The 19,722-nt window shown below is 43.8% G+C and overlaps 1 protein-coding gene across 2 annotated transcripts in view; it reads left to right on the forward strand.

The window, feature by feature from the left end:
- Nucleotides 1-16,723, forward strand: part of LOC138960497 (uncharacterized) — a 67,187-nt gene extending 50,464 nt beyond the window's left edge. Inside the window, exons 13-20 of one of the 2 annotated variants that reach the window (XM_070332401.1) lie at nucleotides 3,160-3,254; nucleotides 4,003-4,143; nucleotides 5,239-5,372; nucleotides 9,616-9,802; nucleotides 10,553-10,676; nucleotides 12,964-13,970; nucleotides 15,750-15,872; nucleotides 16,151-16,723. In XM_070332401.1, coding sequence (XP_070188502.1) covers nucleotides 3,160-3,254; nucleotides 4,003-4,143; nucleotides 5,239-5,372; nucleotides 9,616-9,802; nucleotides 10,553-10,676; nucleotides 12,964-13,970; nucleotides 15,750-15,872; nucleotides 16,151-16,384 — 2,045 coding nt within the window. In that variant the 3' untranslated portion in view covers nucleotides 16,385-16,723. The remainder of the gene's footprint in view (nucleotides 1-3,159; nucleotides 3,255-4,002; nucleotides 4,144-5,238; nucleotides 5,373-9,615; nucleotides 9,803-10,552; nucleotides 10,677-12,963; nucleotides 13,971-15,749; nucleotides 15,873-16,150) is intronic. The other variant, XM_070332404.1, reaches the window with a different exon arrangement.
- The last annotated feature ends 2,999 nt before the right edge of the window (nucleotides 16,724-19,722 follow it).

Raw genomic sequence — 19,722 nt, forward strand, 5'->3', positions numbered from 1 at the left:
GCCACATGAGCTTGGACCACAGGCGGAAGGTATCGTTCACTGGACCACCACTATCATAGTAAGACTACAAGGTATGTCACTCAGCTTCGAGTCTTGCTCCACTTACTTCAGAAAAAAATATGCAACAAATAAATGCCAATGTCGAGGACTTTCGTATCTTTACAAATATATAAATGAATGTTCTAACTATCTGTACCTTTTATGTTTAGCTGCCTGTCCGCCGCATGTTTTTAAACCGTATTCTGTGCGACCAAACGTGTCTGTCGCCGGCATATCACTTAGATCCTGAATATGGCTGAACGGTTGTAAGTCCGAGGAGATAGCCTGGTAGTCTGATGCGCTCATTGGTTAATAACCGGATATTCGATGATTATTTCCATAAATAAAAATTGAAAGTCCTGTGGGTGCCTTCCCTTTGCTGCGCAAATTCGTCCAGGGGACGGCAGCTGAAAATTAAAGGTACATATAGTTAAAACAATCATTCAACTGTATTTATTTGACCTTACACAGACTGTAGGAAGAGGCAAACCGTCTTGAACAATTTTTTTCTCTCCCCAGGAAGCGACTCCAAGAACACAGAAGACTCGAAGCTGAGTAAAATACCTTGTAGTCTTACTATGATAGTGGTGGTCCAGTGAACGATACCTTCCGCCTGTGCTTGGACCAAAGAGCCCTTCTGTCTTGCTGTGATTCCGAATGTTCGGTCTCGTTTTCGCATCGTGGTCTCAACCGTATTGAGCAAAACTGGTTGAACCGCCACCCCACCTCCTTAAGGGAAAAGAAAATAGAAAAGAGGAAATAACGTGTTTTTTCATGGATAAGTTACCGGCTTCCCGACAGAGGATGACTTGCAAACACTTTAGGATACCCAATGCACCGGGCCACACATTAGCAGAGCAGCTGCTTTCATTCTTGCTCGTTCCAATTTTTCCTTTCTCGCAATCTCGCGATTTTCAAGCGTTGATGTTCTGGCAGTTATTGCCATTAGCAAGATGCACCACTTCAAGTCGCTCAAGAATAAGCATACATATGAAAAGATCCTAAAACGGCGTTGACCCTCTCTTTTCGAAGCATTCCAGGAAGAAAACCTACAAATCCTTGTTTGTTAAGGGATTCTGTCCACCAGGCGATTTGTCGCTGTTGAAAAACCAAAACAGGAATGATCTTCGTCGAAAAAAAACCAGCGACGCGCTGCGCGTAGAAGCTCTTTGAAAGGAAAAGGCAGCGATTGTATTTTTCGTATAATGCCTTTTTTGGGTGCACAGCCGTCCAGGCAATCGCTATGCTCTCCTCAAACGTTGGCAAACGTTGTGTACCACGGCGCGCGAACGTGAGTGCCACCCAACCGGGTGAGAACAAACCGCGGGGTATGATTCGTTGAAATCACAACAAATCTCAATTTCAACCAATCCAACACTGCGGCTGGATCCCACCCGGTTCGCAACTTCCTCGTGTATCTCGGCCCTGCATTCGGCGTAAGTAGACATGCGGCTTAAAGGGTCACATGAAATCGCAAACTCCGAAAACGGAGAAAAAGGGTTGCGTATAGGTCCAGGCTCATGTGGTTGACTTGGCGTGGAAGAACAGCCGTGTGATCGTTTCCTCTTCTGCTTCTACCAGGCAACGACGACGACCGCCCCGTGAAAGGCGATGAAAAGAAGATACCCAGGATTTCCGGTCCACGCCCATCCTTGTCAGGAAGACAGCTAGGTAGAAAATGAGAAGTCACCAACAGCTGGCTCTTTAGCGTACCGGTTAGCCATGAATTATTGTCTGAGGGGTCATCATGATCGTGTGGTCATGCCCTCATGATCTGAAGTATTGAAACTGCAGAAGAAGGCTGTCTCAGTTTGGCCATTTGCATGGGGACCTTTTGAGTAATAGTGAATTCAGAACTAGAAAGTTCTACAAAGTGCGCTCCCTAATCTTCAGTGGATCCGTCCTTTACCTTACCTTTTCTTGGCCAAGCTCGCTGACCTCAAACGGCAACCGCGTGAACACGCTTTCCCCCTATGCTCACGAGTGTGTTTAAGTGTACTTACTACAAGATGGGCACGCACAAGTTCCTTTTGGTTGCTTTTTTAAACAATGAAATAAATGCCTGAGGTCTTCTTCTCGTGAGTTGAAAGAATTTGAAACAGACTTCAAATACAGTTGGCTCTCATAGAAGAGACTTAAAAAAAATCTACAGTGCGGTTCGAAAACCTTGCCTTTCCTGCAGTTTGCTTGAAAACTTTGAGTCTACAGAAGAGTGTAAAAGGATAATTTAACCTTTCCGTATTCAAGGAGGCATTATTGGCAGAAGAGACTAACAATAAATCCACCACCACCACCAAATTAAAACAAAACAAAACAAAGACAAGAGGCGAAGCCTTCAAGGCTCACGTAAGAAATCGACAAACAGTAACACAAACTCAATCACTCCGTCACACACTCACACACGGTACACACACACACACACACACACACACACACACACACACACATACACACACACACACACACACACACACACACACACACACGCAGAAAGAGCATAGGTGAAACTGTGCAAGAAAGCGAGACACTAGATCTGTCTGTCTGTCTGCATGTACCCTACTTACAGGGACACGACTGCCAACTAGTCTCGGCCCGCTCAAAATAACAATCACCGAGACTTTCAGTAATTCCATCGCGTGACGTCTAACCCTCGTACGTCATAATGTGACGTCAATGTAATATGACGTCTTCAAATGTTGAAGTTTCTACCACAGACATACATACATACATACATACGCACGCACGCACGCACGCACGCACAGACAGACAAAAGTTAGCATCGCATAGGCTACACTTCGTGAGCCAAAAAACAAACACACCCAGAATTCGAAAAGTCCCTCTAGATGTCGCGGTTTCAAAGATAGCAGCACTTCTGGGCTGTCAACTTATAGGTGGTCCTTAAAGGAGCCTGAAGTCGACTTCGAGAAGACCTCGCGAAGGTCTTTTTGTCAAAAAAAAATCAGTGCTAAAGCTTCGTGCTGCCAGCTTCGCGAAGTATACTTCACGTAGTCGACTTCGGGCTCGGAAAGGCTAATGGGACGTCGAAATGTGTGTCTCTCGTCTCATTAGCGAGATTCGTTAAATGGCGATAAAAAGATAAATTATACATTTCTGACGCAGCCGGAGTGAGGGCCTCCCCCAGTAAAGACATGCGGCCGGACCACATTCGCTGGGACCCTCACACCCAGTTTGAGACCCACAACAGCCAGCATTTGGTAAGCTTCCCTGAACGTCATATCCTTTTTTGTGCATGAAACTGCACAAATGGGGCTCTGAAACCAAGAACAGCTGCCATTCGATACATCTTCCTGCGTCATAGGTCTTCTGTGCAAATCATTTCAAGACAGCATTTCAATCAATTACTCCTAATCTGATCTCGGCTTCGCGGAAGTAGCCCAGTTGTTTGAACTTTTCAACGCGAAAGATTGGACAAGGGATATAATTTATCGACTCTACCACATCTTTTGTCACATGTTGTTTGAAGATGACCGATAGTGGTTTCTGTCTTTATGACGAACTTCGAGGAAGTTGTTTGCTGTTTGAAACCTTTTTGCACAAAAGATCTGACGAGGGAAATAACTCGTTGGAGTATTTTGTTGGTGCATAGTAAACCTGCTCTACCTATTTCTTTATCACTATTAAACTTAGAAGGTGACCTTTTTGTCTGGGACTCGCACTTTTAGCTTATAATATTCTTGTGCACGCGAATGAACAAAAGCTGGGAGAAAACGTTTTCTTCAAGAACAGTTACAATCCTCAAGACCAAGCAAACGAAACACTAACGTGAGAGAGATAAGTCAACAGTCTATAGTTTTCTTCTGTTATTGCACACTACATCAGCAACAGCAAAATCTAGAACTCTCTATTCCATATCAGTTTCAATGATTTACACAAAATTATCGTCACCACAAAACAGAAACAAAGTACATTTCCATATATTGCCTCCTAATTTTACTCTCTCAGGGCAAAGACGACGGACAAACGACAGAAGAGGTTGTGGACATTGACCTAACCGACCCGGATGTACAAAAAGCGGCCGTTAAAATTCAAGCAGGGTTCAGGGGTCACTTATCCAGACAGACACCAGGAGCTCGTGATAAACAGGTTTGTTGGTAGTTCGCTGCGGTAGCTTTGAGGAAAATGTCCGTCTTGAAAGGTTCGGTCGTCGAATGAGCAAATGTATTTGTCAACTTCTTCGGTGGCAAATTCCGATTTTTTCAAAAAAATGCATTCGTGAACAATGTTTTTTGGGGGACAGTGCGAGAAAAATCCCACGGAAAAAAGTCATCTTCTATGTTTGATGCAGTGACATGTTTTCAACAACTCCCCTCCGTTATGTCAAGGAGAGAGGCAGTCTACTCCACATAGGCCTACTTGCCATGCAAAACTCATCTTTCAGGCGGACAGCTTCTTCAAGGCCATGACGTTTCCGTTATAATATAATATATGAATGCATATCTTATTTTGTAGCGTATAACATTTGTCATATTAGAATTGATCTTTACACTGTAAGCAAGATTGACCCCCATCTACATTTCAAGGTCACCGCGAGGTTTTTTGGAGACGAAATAATTTTGGTTTTGTTTTAAAATGAAAGAGTCGAATTTAGTTAAAAACCTATAGAAATTGTGAACAATATAGCCCAGTGATAGTCCCTCGAGCCCCCTTTCTGTTATTTACTTGGAATGCAATCTCAAGTGACAGAATCTTTACATTACGTCACTACAGATATGGTGACATGTCCCTTTTGAAATGAGGTTTTCCTTTTGACGTTATACCTCCTACCTTGTAAAAAGATTGATAAGGAGTGACGTCTCGGTTTCTCCGCGTGCTGACGTAACTCCTGACATCCAGTACTGTACGAAGAGGAGCCGTTTGAGTATATTCGTTGTTTTCTTCCTTTCTTTTGTCCCCCTTACCTTTGCATGAGTGTTGTCTGTCTGCCTTATTTTTGTAAGTGATTTATTTTGTCCGCCTGCATTTTTGGGAAAGGATCGAGGTTTCGACAGAAGAATCTGCTCTGCGTTTTCTTTCCACCTTTCTTTCTATCCTGTCTGTCTGTCTGTCTGTCTGTCTGTCTGTCTGTCTGTCTGTCTGTCTGTCTGTCTTTCTCTTTCTTTCTTGCTTGCTTGCTTGCTTTGTTCCTTCCGGTCTTCTGATTTCGTTCGGGTGGCGTGATCTACCCCTTTCTATCGTTAGATCCACATGACCAGTGAACCCCACCCCAGGAAGATAAGCACCAATTCTGCTGAACACCTAGTCTCGAAGGACACAGGGGAAACATCGGGCCAGGCCAACCTCCAAAATAAGACAAACAACTATCGCAACAACTGGTACAGTGGAAACTCCCTTTGCATGCACATTCTTTTCTGTGAAAATAGTTCTGCTCATTTTTTCAGCTCACGTGTAATTATTTTTATATCATTATTATTTTTATTTATTTATACAAAGCCGGGTTTTCCTGGCTCACTTGCCCCTAGTAGCTTTGCTGTGAGGGCGTAAAGCTTATAGCCCCAGTCTGCCTAAAATGGTTTACAGAACGATTTAAAGCAGCTCTAACCTTATGGAACACACTTGCAATAGCATTAAATGACAGTTTGCTTGAATGGCTATTTAGCTCGCGTATACCACACACCAGTTTTCGTGGTTTATCTAACTCTTGAGCCATCGCGGACCCGTGTGATCCACTTTTCTTTTTTTTCTCACAATGTAGTCTTCAGTTTGTGATTTCAATGCGACTCGCTGTATCTGCAATAGCACGTAACTGTGTACCTCTGAATCTTAAATGCAACAAACGGCTGCGAGTCACACGAACTAGTCTTATCGGCGGAGGTTGGCTTCAAAGAAGCAAGCGCAATGCAGAAAATTCGTCTGCTTGCCTTGGGCAAACACGACCTTGCGCCTGCTTCCGGGCTCCCTTTTTGACTCACATGCGAAGCAAAAGTGAGTCTATGTACTCACCCGAGTCGTCCGTCCGTCCGTCCGTCCGTCCGTCCGGAAAACTTTAACGTTGGATATTTCTTGGACACTATTAAGTCTATCAACACCTGATGTGGCCTGATGGTGTATGGTTACAAGATCTCAAAAAACATGTGCGGCAACTTGACCTCACTTCAAGTTCAAGGTCACAGGGGCCGTAATTGTTGTCTTAAAAACGACCATTTTTCACATTTTCACATTTTTTTCTGAAGTTATCGAGAATGGCAACCTTAGCTATGTATGCTATACAGGGCAATGTAAGCCCTATCTTTGGACACCAGTTTGGTTGACCTTGCTTCAAGGTCAAGGTCGCAAGGGTCCTTTAAAGTTGGATTGTATACATATTTTGAAGTGACCTTGACCCTGAACTATGGAAGATAACTGTTTCAAACTTAAAAATTATGTGGGGCACATGTTATGCTTTCATCATGAGACACATTTGGTCACATATGATCAAGGTCAAGGTCACTTTGACCCTTATGAAATGTGACCAAAATAAGGTAGTGAACCACTAAAAGTGACCATATCTCATGGTAGAAAGAGCCAATAAGCACCATTGTACTTCCTATGTCTTGAATTAACAGCTTTGTGTTGCATGACCTTGGATGACCTTCAAGGTCACATGTATTTTGGTAGGAAAAATGTGTAAAGCAGTTCTTAGTGTATGATGTCATTGCTAGGTTTAGTTATTTGACCTTGACCCTGAAGGTCAAGGTCATGTAAAGGTCAAGGTCAAGCATGTGAGTCGTATGGGCTTTGCCCTTCTTGTTTCAAACTTTCAAAACTTCTTGATGAAAAAAGAATTCTTTTATGATTTAAGAATGTTTGAGTAACAAACTGTCAATTTATTATTTGGATTTTAAAAGTTAGGTCCAGCGCCAAAACGAGGCGTCCTATTTGTCTCATGGTAAATCCGTTCTGACTGCACGAAATAAAATCTTTGAAAATGTCTCACTCTCAACGGAAAGCAGCCAGGATGTTACCGTTCGGTGAGCGTTTAAATGGAAGTATGTTTGTACTGTATGTAGAGGCTGGGGGAGCTCAGTGATCAGAAACGGATGGTTTACGGGAGGCTGAGTGTGCCTTTAAACTTTCTCAGCTCAGGTGTTTACACGGAGAAAAAGATCCCTCCACTTGGACCCACACCTAAATCAACGATCTTACTGCTGCTTCCTATGCAGAGTTGCAAAGACACCCCCCCCCCCTTCCCCCCCCCCTTCCCCCCGGGTTAAAAGACCCGCCATCCCCCCTTTAAAGCCATATGTACTCGATGACTATACACGCTAATTGCTTTACCAACAGCTGGAGACATGCTAAATTAAGTTCCCTGCAAAATATTGTGGTCTAGGACCCCTTCAATGTTGAGATATGTAAATTTTCATTTTGATCTGGATCGTCCTATTTATAGATTTGCCAACAGAGGTAGCGTTGACGCAAGGGAAATAACTCCGCGTCTTTGTTTACATCCAAAGTTTTTGAGACTCTAAAACAAGCTGTAATGCATGTATATGGTCCGCGCATGGCGACATATCGTCATTACATGGTCTTATGGTGCGTTTGACATCGATTATGGGCAAACTACACTTTGTAAACACGGGAGCGCGTACATATGCCTTTAAAGACCCTACTTTTACAAACTTTCATTAGTTTTGTATATATACATCCCTCCATTTTTAAGACCTGATTTTTCTCTCTTAGGTTTTTTTGGTCCTGAAAGGGGGGCTTTCTCTTAGCTTTTGAAGCACGGGGTACTCGATAGGAGTCCAGGCTCATTTGATCTGTGTGATGTGAGTGCTTTTTGACTCACATGCGAAGCAAAAGTGAGTCTATGTACTCACCCGAGTCGTCCGTCCGTCCGTCCGTCCGTCCGGAAAACTTTAACGTTGGATATTTCTTGGACACTATTAAGTCTATCAACACCTGATGTGGCCTGATGGTGTATGGTTACAAGATCTCAAAAAACATGTGCGGCAACTTGACCTCACTTCAAGTTCAAGGTCACAGGGGCCGTAATTGTTGTCTTAAAAACGACCATTTTTCACATTTTCGCATTTTGTTCTGAAGTTATCGAGAATGGCAACCTTAGCTATGTATGCTATACAGGGCAATGTAAGCCCTATCTTTGAACACCAGTTTGGTTGACCTTGCTTCAAGGTCAAGGTCGCAAGGGTCCTTTAAAGTTGGATTGTATACATATTTTGAAGTGACCTTGACCCTGAACTATGGAAGATAACTGTTTCAAACTTAAAAATTATGTGGGGCACATGTTATGCTTTCATCATGAGACACATTTGGTCACATATGATCAAGGTCAAGGTCACTTTGACCCTTATGAAATGTGACCAAAATAAGGTAGTGAACCACTAAAAGTGACCATATCTCATGGTAGAAAGAGCCAATAAGCACCATTGTACTTCCTATGTCTTGAATTAACAGCTTTGTGTTGCATGACCTTGGATGACCTTGACCTTGGGTCAAGATCACATGTATTTTGGTAGGAAAAATGTGTAAAGCAGTTCTTAGTGTATGATGTCATTGCTAGGTTTAGTTATTTGACCTTGACCCTGAAGGTCAAGGTCATGTCAAGGTCAAGCATGTGAGTCGTATGGGCTTTGCCCTTCTTGTTCGACGTTGCAAGTGGAAAAAAACAATTCTCCCATGTCTTCGATTTTAACGCTGGAAAACGATTCGTCTGTGAGTGTCTGAGGTGAATGAAGCTTCTGTGTGCTGTGCTGTGCTGTGTGTGTGTGTGTGTGTGCTGTGCTGTGCTGTGCGGAGCTGTGCTGTGAGTGTGTGTGAGTGTGTGTGTGCGCGCGCGCGCGAGCGAGTGAGTGCTTGCGCTCGTGCGTACATGTGTGTGTGTGCTTTCGTCCGCATGTCGTTAAGGGGAAAAGCTGTTGGTAACCGTAGAACAGTTGAACAGTGGTCTATAGCCGCTTCCAGGGAGGGTTTATACTACATGTATACCGATGATGGTGCATGGTGATGCAATGTTCATGAATGCAAGCACAGCAGTTCTGGCACAAATCGAAGCGAACACATGATCAAATCCAGCGATACATAACTATTTTTCTTCTTACCTTCAATGTTATTTATTCAGCATATCACGAAAAGAAAAATGCCACAGAACAGAAGAAGTTTCCTCAAGTCCGAAGTTAAAATCCGAAAAGTCCTCGAGTGTAGAATAATAGAGAGTCCCAAAGGTAACGAGTAGAGTCACCTAAAGAACGGTTCTCTATGTATACAGTTTCCTTCTTTTGTGCTGTGGTTTGTAGCCGTATTCATCGAAATTAGAATCCCATCTTTACCATGTCTATCAGAGCCAAAAAAGACTTTGTACATGTGTGAGAAGAACCTTTTGCAGCTTCCTATAATTGCCGTCCTGGGGACAAACAATCCCAGCCATTACCCCAAACACGCAACATGAACCGAAAGACACCCCAACCCCCTTCCCCAAGCACACACAATGACCCGAGAGACACCCCCCACACACACATGACCCGATATTTATAAACATCTGAAAAATGATCTTTACTTTTGGTATATGTTTCATCACCTGTTTGTCTGTCTGTCTCATGCGTGCATTCTTGCGTGAAGGAACTCGTCCACACCGGGAAACACGTCATCCTCGGACGAGGCGTGCGCAGTCAGCCGTGACATCGACTGGGCCAACCACTGTAGCGCGACCAGTCCCTTCCGAGTGGTCACTCCCCGGGCACAAAGGGTCAAGGAAACGCCGCTACTGCTTCCCCGGCCTGTCACACTGTCCGGGCCAGGACCAGCGGTAGGTGTTGCAAGGCCATACTAGCCACACAGAGACTTATGTCTTTTCGAAGTCATGGCGTAATGCCATAGTAGCCACATAGACATTTCGGCTGTTGGAGGTAACCTCGTAAGGCTGAAGTGGGCACATGGACGCTTTCGTCTTTTTGAGGTCATGTTGTAAGGCCATAGTGGCCACATGGAAACACTTGTTTTTTTTAGGTCATGTTGTAAGGCCATAGTGGGAACATTGACGCTTTGGTCTTTTCGAGGTCATGTTGTAAGGCCATAGTGGGAACATTGACGCTTTCGTCTTTTCGATGTCATGTTGTAAGGCCATAGTAGGCACTGGACACTTTTGTCTTTTCGCGGTCATGTTGCAGGGCCATGGTGGTAACAGAGAGACTCTTGTCTTGTCAGGTGACTATCACTCCTTCGCCGTCTGTCTTGGTCAGCGGATTGTACACACTACCAGCAAGAAATTGCTCCGACATAGGAAAGAGCGTGTGAGTTAGCAGTGGTACCAGAGTTATATCCAGCAACGATCATGAAAACAGCTGACGGTGTTGTACCCGTTTTCGTACGCAGGGATGTCGTTTCAAAACTTATTTCAAATCGACAAAACCTTCGCCTTCATTTCGGAAGAATTGCTGAACCCTTTTGTCACGGTGGGGTAAAGATTACACAAATGGCTGCCGAAAACGCCTGAAAATGCCGAATTACGACTTTACCATTTCCATAATCAATGCAGAGGTTTGGTGTCTGTCTCCAGGGCAAAGTGCAGAAACCCAGAACTAGCTTCACGGACATGGAATACCACTTGCCAAACCAGCCCATGGACTCATCGTCGGACAACACGCCGTTATCATCCGTATCCAGTAACGCTTCTCGAGACAGTTAGTGGTTTAATCATTCAGTACTGCTTGAATACATGTTAGGCTTTTTGGTTCACCACGGCGTAATCAGTGAGTTTTAGTAATGAGCATCGTTCGTCTGTATGGATGGGCGGCCGGCTGTGAACAAACACAAACTAGGGCTTGGAAACTTTACATACTTCTGTGGTTTGATGACTTCAACACACGACCAACGTCTGATTGATCGTCGTCAAATTTCAAAGTCGAGTAGTGAAATGTAAAATTATTATTTTGTTTAACGTTTTGTTGCTAGAGCTTTGATACTTTCTATACTTCGTGAATTGGATTAACTCCAACATGAACCAACATGACTCAAATGTGGTTGAGCCACATTTGGGTCGAAGAATGAAAAACTACTATTTTCGTCGTTTTTGATGGTAGATGTTTCAAAACAGACTTGCAGGGTGCTATCACTTCTATGCACAAGTCAGGTTTAAACCTTGTCAAATGTCAAGGTCGCAATGGGGTCAGTCAAAATATAATCATAATAGTCTTGAACGTTTATGGAGCTAGAGCAGCAGCTAGTTTGTGACTGGGTGGCCGAGTGGTAACGCACTTGCGCTCGGAATCGAGAGGTTGCGTGTTCGACCCTGGGTCAGGCCGCTATTTTCTCCCCCCTTTCCTAACCTAGGTGGTGGGTTCAAGTGCTAGTCTTTCGGACGATACGAAAAACCGAGGTCCCTTCGTGTACACTACATTGGGGTGTGCACGTTAAAGATCCCACGATTGACAAAAGGGTCTTTCCTGGCAAAATTGTATAGGCATAGATAAAAATTGTCCACCAAATACCCGTGTGACTTGGAATAACAGGCCGTAAAAAGTAAATATTCGCCGTAATGGCTTGAGATTTACTGGCCGATGTGAATGCGTGATGTATTGTGTAAAAAATTCCATCTCACACGGCAGAAATTAATATGTAAATCGCCGTGAGCTCTTGTGAGAAGGGGCGATTAATAAATGTCCATTATTATTATTATTATTATTATTATATAACAAACTTATGACGAAGGTGAGTCGTGTGAGCATTTGTTGTTCCCGTTATTTGTGTCGTGATCGCGAGTTGCTGCTCTGGGTGCTTTTGGGATGTAGCGGTAGGTTGGGAAAGAGACAAACAAAATGGGTAGAGCGTCTTTCATTTGCTTATTCCCGGATGTTGTTGTCTTGAACACACAGAGAGAGAGAGAGAGAGAGAGAGAGAGAGAGAGAGAGAGAGAGAGAGAGAGAGAGAGAGAGAGAGAGAGAATTGAATTGAACTTTATTTAACAAGGATTAAGATTTAAGGCTACGCCTTTTCTTACAATCTGTCCTTGGGACGCATAGAGAGAGAGAAAGAGAGAGAAAGAGAGAGATAGAGAGAGAGAGAGAGAGAGAGAGAGAGAGAGAGAGAGAGAGAGAGAGAGAGAATTGAATTGAACTTTATTTAACAAGGATTAAGATTTAAGGCTATGCCTTTTCTTACAATCTGTCCTTGGGACGCATAGAGAGAGAGAAAGAGAGAGAGAGAGAGAGAGAGAGAGAGAGAGAGAGAGAGAGAGAGAGAGAGAGAGAGGAGAGGAGAGGAGAGGGGGGGGGGGGGGTGGCAGGCAGGCAGGCAGGCAGGCAGGCAGGCAGAGCCTGCCTGTGTTGTGCAGGCGAGAATTAATCTCCAATAAACAAAACGCAAAAATAAGCAATGTCCGGAATTGCTTTAAGGGAAACAATTCAGCCAATTTTTCAGGCTACTTTCAACAGTATTGCAAAGTTACTTCCCTGGAACCGTTTCTCTAGCCACCTGTTGATCGTCCAAGAAGCGAAGTATTAAAGTTGTCAAGTTAAATCCAGGGCATCATCATCATCATGCTCGAAGTGGTCACCAGGACCAAGGTGCACGAGAAAATTACCAGCCGGGTGGGAGCCTGCTGCGGTGTTGGATTGGTTGAAATTGAGATTTGTTAGGATTTCAACCAATCAGACCCTGCGGTTTGTTCTCAACCGTTTGGGTGGCACCCACTTTTGCTTCGTGCACCTCAACACAGTTCACCATACTAACTAGCTGTTCGACTGTTTGACTAAATGAACAGCTGGCTAACCGACTGACCCGGAGTGGCACTGCTTGTTTCACACGCTGGGATCGTAGCGCTGAGGCCGGCATGTGGCAAAGGCAGGATCGTCGTGCTGGGGTAGTCGTTTCAGGTGACCAGCGGCGCTCACATTTACTACATGCACGACACGTTGACTCAACTAATGAGCAAGAGAATGACTACAAAACCTGTCCTACCTACTGTTTCAGATGCAAGGATCGTACCTGTGAAGAGGAGTAAAATCCCCACCATGGTAGGGTTGAGGAAGACCCAGACCTCTCCACTGCTCCTTCCGAAGGCTGAGGTCGTACCTCTGAAGAGGAGGAGCACCACGATCATACAGAGGGATGTGAACAACCAGGCACATAAGCTGCCTTCCCCAGAGCTCTTTCCAGAGGCTGAGGTCGTACCTCTGAAGAGGAGGAGCATCAGCAACATACAGAGGGATGTAAACAACCAGGCACATAAGCTGCCTTCCCCACTTCTCCTTCCAGAGGCTAAAATCGTACCTCGTAAGAAGAGGAGCACTACCAACATACAGAGAGATGTGAACAACCAGGAACACAACCTGTCTTCCCCACTTCTCCTTCCAGAGGCTGAGATTGTACCGCTGAAGAAGAGCAGCAGCTCAAACATACTACGAGAGGGGTTGAAGAATCAGCCACACCACCTGGCTTCCCCACAGCTCCTTCCAAAGGCTGAGATCGTACCGCTCAAGAAGAGCAAGAGCACCAACGTACTGCGAGAGGTGAAGCATCAGCCACACCACCTGCCTTCCCAACAACTCTTCCCAGAGCCTGAGATCGTACCGCTGAGGAAGAGCAAGAGCACCAACGTACTGCGAGAGGTGAAGCATCAGCCACACCACCTGCCTTCCTCACAACTCTTCCCAGAGGCTGAGATCGTACCGCTGAAGAAAAGCAGGAGCACCCACGTGATGGGAGAGATGACGGATCGACAATGGGTGGAGATGTACCAGGCACACAGACTAGCCTCCCCACAGCTGGTGCCTGATGCTAGGGTGGTGCCGGTGAAGACAGGCAATAGTACGACCAATATGCTGGGCGAGGTGGCCTTCCAACTAGAACGCCGCATCCTGGACTATGTCTTCGCTAACGGTCTGCCCGAGACCGCCCTGGACAGCCGCATGGCCTCCCAAAACAGGTTTCTCAGTGGCTACACTGTCAGCAACATCGGGGAGATGATCAACAAAGAGGTAGGGAGAACAAACCTCAGTCAGGCAAGCAAAATATATAAGCATGTAAAACAAGGAGAACAAATATTAACGAGGCAAACAAAGAATATAAGCATGTAAATTAGGGAGAACAACAATCAACCTGGCAAACAACAAATATAAGCAAGTAAAACAGGGGGAACAAATATCAACCAGACAAATAACAAATAACAAGTCGCGTAAGGCGAAAATACAATATTTAGTCAAGTAGCTGCCATTTTTCAGCAAGAGCGTATACTCGTAGCATCGTCAGTCCACCGCTCATGGCAAAGGCAGTGAAATTGACAAGAAGAGCGGGGTAGTAGTTGCGCTAAGAAGGATAGCACGCTTTTCTGTACCTCTCTTTGTTTTAACTTTCTGAGCGTGTTTTTAATCCAAACATATCATATCTATATGTTTTTGGAATCAGGAACCGACAAGGAATAAGATGAAAGTGTTTTTAAATTGATTTGGACAATTTAATTTTGATAATAATTTTTATATATTTAATTTTCAGAGCTTGTTTTTAATCCAAATATAACATATTTATATGTTTTTGGAATCAGCAAATGATGGAGAATAAGATAAACGTAAATTTGGATCGTTTTATAATTTTTTTTTTTTTTTTTACAATTTTCAGATTTTTAATGACCAAAGTCATTAATTAATTTTTAAGCCACCAAGCTGAAATGCAATACCGAACCCCGGGCTTCGTCGAAGATTACTTGACCAAAATTTCAACCAATTTGGTTGAAAAATGAGGGCGTGACAGTGCCGCCTCAACTTTCACGAAAAGCCGGATATGACGTCATCAAAGACATTTATCAAAAAAATGAAAAAAACGTTCGGGGATTTCATACCCAGGAACTCTCATGTCAAATTTCATAAAGATCGGTCCAGTAGTTTAGTCTGAATCGCTCTACACACACACACACACACACACAGACACACGCATATACACCACGACCCTCGTTTCGATTCCCCCTCGATGTTAAAATATTTAGTCAAAACTTGACTAAATATAAAAACGAGTAAAATAGTGGGAACAAATATCAACCAGTCAAACAAAAAATAAAAGCAAGTAAAATAGTGGGAACAAAAACCAATCCGACAAATAAAAATATAAGCAAGTGAAAATAGGGAGAATAAAAATAAACTAGGCAAACAAAATATATGTGTATTTGACAGGAATTGGGTATGTTATACACCTTCGAGGAATTACAATTAAGTGTGTATAATCGTTCAGTGATAATGTTGAATGATGAGCGTTGAGTTCTTTCTCTTCCTTCACATTTGGCTGTTGACTTCCTATGCTAATCTGTTCAGTCATAAATGAGTGATTGTTTGTTAAATGCCAAACATTTGCAACCACACAGAGAGAATTGCTTCCCAATGGTGTCTTTATAAAATCCTGACAGAAACAAAACATTACACACCGCTTCAGACATGGATATTTACATTCAATAACAGTTTCAGCGAACTTTATTTCCACGCGTCCATCTTGAAGTTCGTAATTCTTTGTTTCTGCCAGACATAAGACATAACATGACATAAGATAATTCTTCTTCTTCTTCTGCGTTCGTGATAAGATAATTTATTGTCCATACAATTCAACAATGGATGGACAAGTGTGGTTCATCTGCTCTGAAACAACCAAACAACATATGACAACAACCTAAAACATACAAACATACGTCTTCCCCTCCTAGCGTAATAATCTTGAAGCATGATTTGTACACAGTCACACTATTGTCAGCCTCCGGTTCATGTTCTGCCTGGCAGGCTGTAGCAGGTGAGACGTACAGCCGGGGAACAGAGCGAATGCGGAGGGAGCGACTCCGGACCTTGCTGGACATCCTGACCCCAATGGGCTATGACCTGCTTGACCACGGGGTCTTCTCTCAGGTAGGTCAAGCGCACGCGCGCGCGCGCACACACACACACACGCACGCACGCAGCCAGGTAGGCACGCACACACACACACACACACACACACACACACACACACACACACACACGCACGCAAACACACACAATCACAGACTCACACACACCTACACACCCACACCCACCACCCACACCCACCACCCTCACCCCCCACCCACACCAACCCCCACCCCCCCCCCCCCACACCCCACTAATCATTGAACGAATTTCTCAACCAAACCTATTTCAACTACCAGGAGATCATCAACAAGTACGGCCTGCTGGCCAGACCCCGCTCAGTCGGCCTGAGCAACGCCAGCGGGCCCTACAGCGTCTTCGAGGTTGGCATCCCGGGAATCATCGTGGCCGACGTCCAGAACTACATCTTCAGTGCCGCGGACACCGACTACGAGAGGGACAACCTGCTCCTCATCTTCGACTGCCTGAGAATGCTCGCTATTGAGGACGGCCGCCCGCTCTTCACTTGGTGACGTCTTCGCTGTGACATCATCGTCATCAGTTTTGGTGACGTCATTGATGTGACGTCATCAGTTTTTTTCCTGCCTACTTTTTTCTAAAACTTTCAAATCGGGATTTACTTCACAGGTTTTACCACTGTATGTTTCATATTGTAAGTATTATTTTGTGACCACAGAAATATTTTTTGCAGTGATTGAGTAACGCCTTCTTTGAATATAAAAATAATAAGTTTCGTTGTTTCTTGAATGTAAGATTCCATTCTGTGAGAACCTCATAGCCTTTGAAAGACCCAATCAGCAACAAAGAAAATAAAACAAGTCACAGGTTTTGCTTGCCACTGTTTAAAACAATACGAGAAATACCCAATTCGCGCGTGTGTGTGTGTGTGTGTGTGTGTGTGTGTGTGTGTATGTGTGTGTGTGTGTGTGTGTTGCTTTGCGATTCAAAACACTTGCGTCTCATGCATCAAAACCTTGTCCTAAAGTAACTTAATCTTATTCAATGGTTTACTTTTTACATTTAGTCAAGTTTTGACTAAATGTTTTAACATAGAGGGGGGAATCGAGACGAGGGTCGTGGTGTATGTGTGTGTGTGTGTGTGTCTGTCTGTCTGTCTGTGTGTGTGTGTAGAGCGATTCAGACTAAACTACTGGGCCGATCTTTATGAAATTTGACATGAGAGTTCCTGGGTATGATATCCCCGGACGTTTTTTTCATTTTTCCGATGAATACCTTTGATGACGTCATATCCGGCTTTTTGTAAAAGTTGAGGCGGCACTGTCACACCCTCATTTTTCCATTAAATTGATTGAAATTTTGGCAAAGCAATCTTCGACGAAGGCCGGGGTTTGGTATTGCATTTCAGCTTGGTGGCTTAAAAACTAATGAGTGAGTTTGGTCATTAAAAATCGGAAACTTGTAATTAAAATTATTTATTTATTAAACGATCCAAAAACAATGTAATCTTATTCTTCGTCATTTTCTGATTCCAAAAACATATACATATGTTATATTTGGATTAAAAACAAGCTCTGAAAATTAAAAATATAAAAATTATGATCAAAATTAAATTTCCGAAATCGTTTTAAAAACTATTTCATCTTATTCCTTGTCGGTTCCTGATTCCAAAAACATATAGATATGATATGTTTGGATTAAAAACACGCTCAGAAAGTTAAAACGAAGAGAGGTACAGTAAAGCGTGCTATGAAGCACAGCGCAATCGCCACCGCGCGCCAAACAGGCTCGTCACTTTCACTGCCTTTTGCACTATTATTATTATTATTATTATTATTATGAACATTTGTGCGCCTAATCTAAATATAGCCCTAGGCGCTTACAAAATATAAAATACATAGTGAACATTATACGAAACACAAATCGACAAGGACTCATACACTCGCAGACAGGCGCACAGCGAGAACGCGACGCACTCACTCATACCAACTACAGGCACATGCATTCTAGACGGAAAAACAGTCGTAAATAAATAAATAAAGTATTGGATACATAAAGTTAGTTGAGAGAAGAAGAATAGAGCTGGAAAGGGAAGAAGAAGGAGAAAGAAAGAGACAGATCAAGGACCAGCAGGAGAGGGGGATGGGTGGTCATTAACGGACTAGTGAGGGAAGAGGTGTGTTTTGAGTGAGGTTTTGAATGATTGCATAGATGTGGAGTGCCTGAGTGAATGCGGGAGTTGGTTCCAGATGGATGGGGCCTGGTAAGACTACGGCGGACTACGTTCAGTTTCATTCTGTGAGTTCCACAGCTTGACTAAATGTAGTAATTTCGCCTTACGCGACTTGTTCTTTCTTTGTTTTGTGATCAACTTCTTTTTATTCTAAAATTACTCTATCAAAATAACTCGTTTTTTTTAACACTGACCTAGAACAAAATCTCTGAGAGTTTCCGAAGGATTGACAGAAATAGACTTAGAACAAGAATAATGCTCGAAGAAGCAGACATGAGATCGCATGGCTCTTGGAAAAAGTATTTTGGCTGCAGATCTGCGATATCGCACGCCTTATCAGTTATCAATGGAGTCAGATTCTGTCCAGGATAAAACAAAAAGAGAAAAAGTGTGTGTGATCGGGGAGGGGGGGGGGGGGGGGAAGTCGAACAAAAAGCGAATTTAAGCCATAGAAGAAAGTGCTTATCAAGAATAGCTGTCTTTGAGGTCACTAGTGCAAACATTTTCAATCTTTTAGCAAAAAACAACCCAACTCATTCAGATCCTATTCATGTTGTAGTCTCTGGGGTACACGTGACACAGGATCGTTTTCAAATTAATTGAGTTTAAAAAAAAAAATTGTTTTAGATTTTGATTATTTTAATTTGTTTTAATATGTACTTTTGACACACACACACACACACACACACACACACACACACACACACACACACACACACACACACACACACACAAACACACACACATTGTGTCAATGGTTGCACGGGCCTGCCTGGCACGTGTACCCGTGTTGCATGTGCATGCACATTGTCGCGAGAGACTTTAAAGGTACCGCCATTCTAATAGTATGTAATAAGAAGTCTGGTAAATCAGCATAGGTCAGTCCAGGCTTTCTACCCCCGAGGATACCGGCACGGTTGGCCTAGTGGTTAGGCGTCCGCTCCGTGATCGGGAGGTCGTGGGTTCGAACCCCGGCCGGGTCATACCTAAGACTTTAAAATTGGCAATCTAGTGGCTGCTCCGCCTGGCGTCTGGCATTATGGGGTTAGTGCTAGGTCTGGTTGGTCCGGTGTCAGAATAATGTGACTGGGGGAGACATGAAGCCTGTGCTGCGACTTCTGTCTTGTGTGTGGCGCACGTTATAATACACTCATAGGAAAAAGTTAGGGACCGCTTACGCAAACAAACACAGCTTCCAAACCACCAAACAAAATTGAATCAAATTTGTAACATGTTTAATTCATTATCTCTGCGATCCTTTTCCAAAATATGGTGACATTTCATTCACGCATTACGTGTCAACAAGCTCTGAAACAACATGGGGGTCGAAAACATAATTTGCAAGTTCCGAACAGTTCAGTAATGGGTGTGTCCGCCGCGTTTTGCGATGCCTTCTGCAGTCCTGTTCCGCATCGAGTTTACCAGCTTCCTGCAGAAGGCCTGAGGAATGGCCTGCCATTCAATTTGCAGGAACTGAAGCAGTTGCTGCAGGTTCCTTGGGGTTGGGTGGTTGTTCCTCACTCGCCTGTCCAGCTCATCCCACAGGTGCTCGATGGGGTTGAAATCAGGGCTGCAGGCCGGCCAGTTCATCCTGGTGACACCAGCCTGCTGGATGAAGTTGTTGACCTGTGAGGTGTCGCTTTATCGTCCTTGAACACA

This window comes from Littorina saxatilis, linkage group LG1 (assembly GCF_037325665.1).
Source record: "Littorina saxatilis isolate snail1 linkage group LG1, US_GU_Lsax_2.0, whole genome shotgun sequence".
NCBI classification, from domain to species: Eukaryota; Metazoa; Mollusca; class Gastropoda; order Littorinimorpha; family Littorinidae; genus Littorina; species Littorina saxatilis.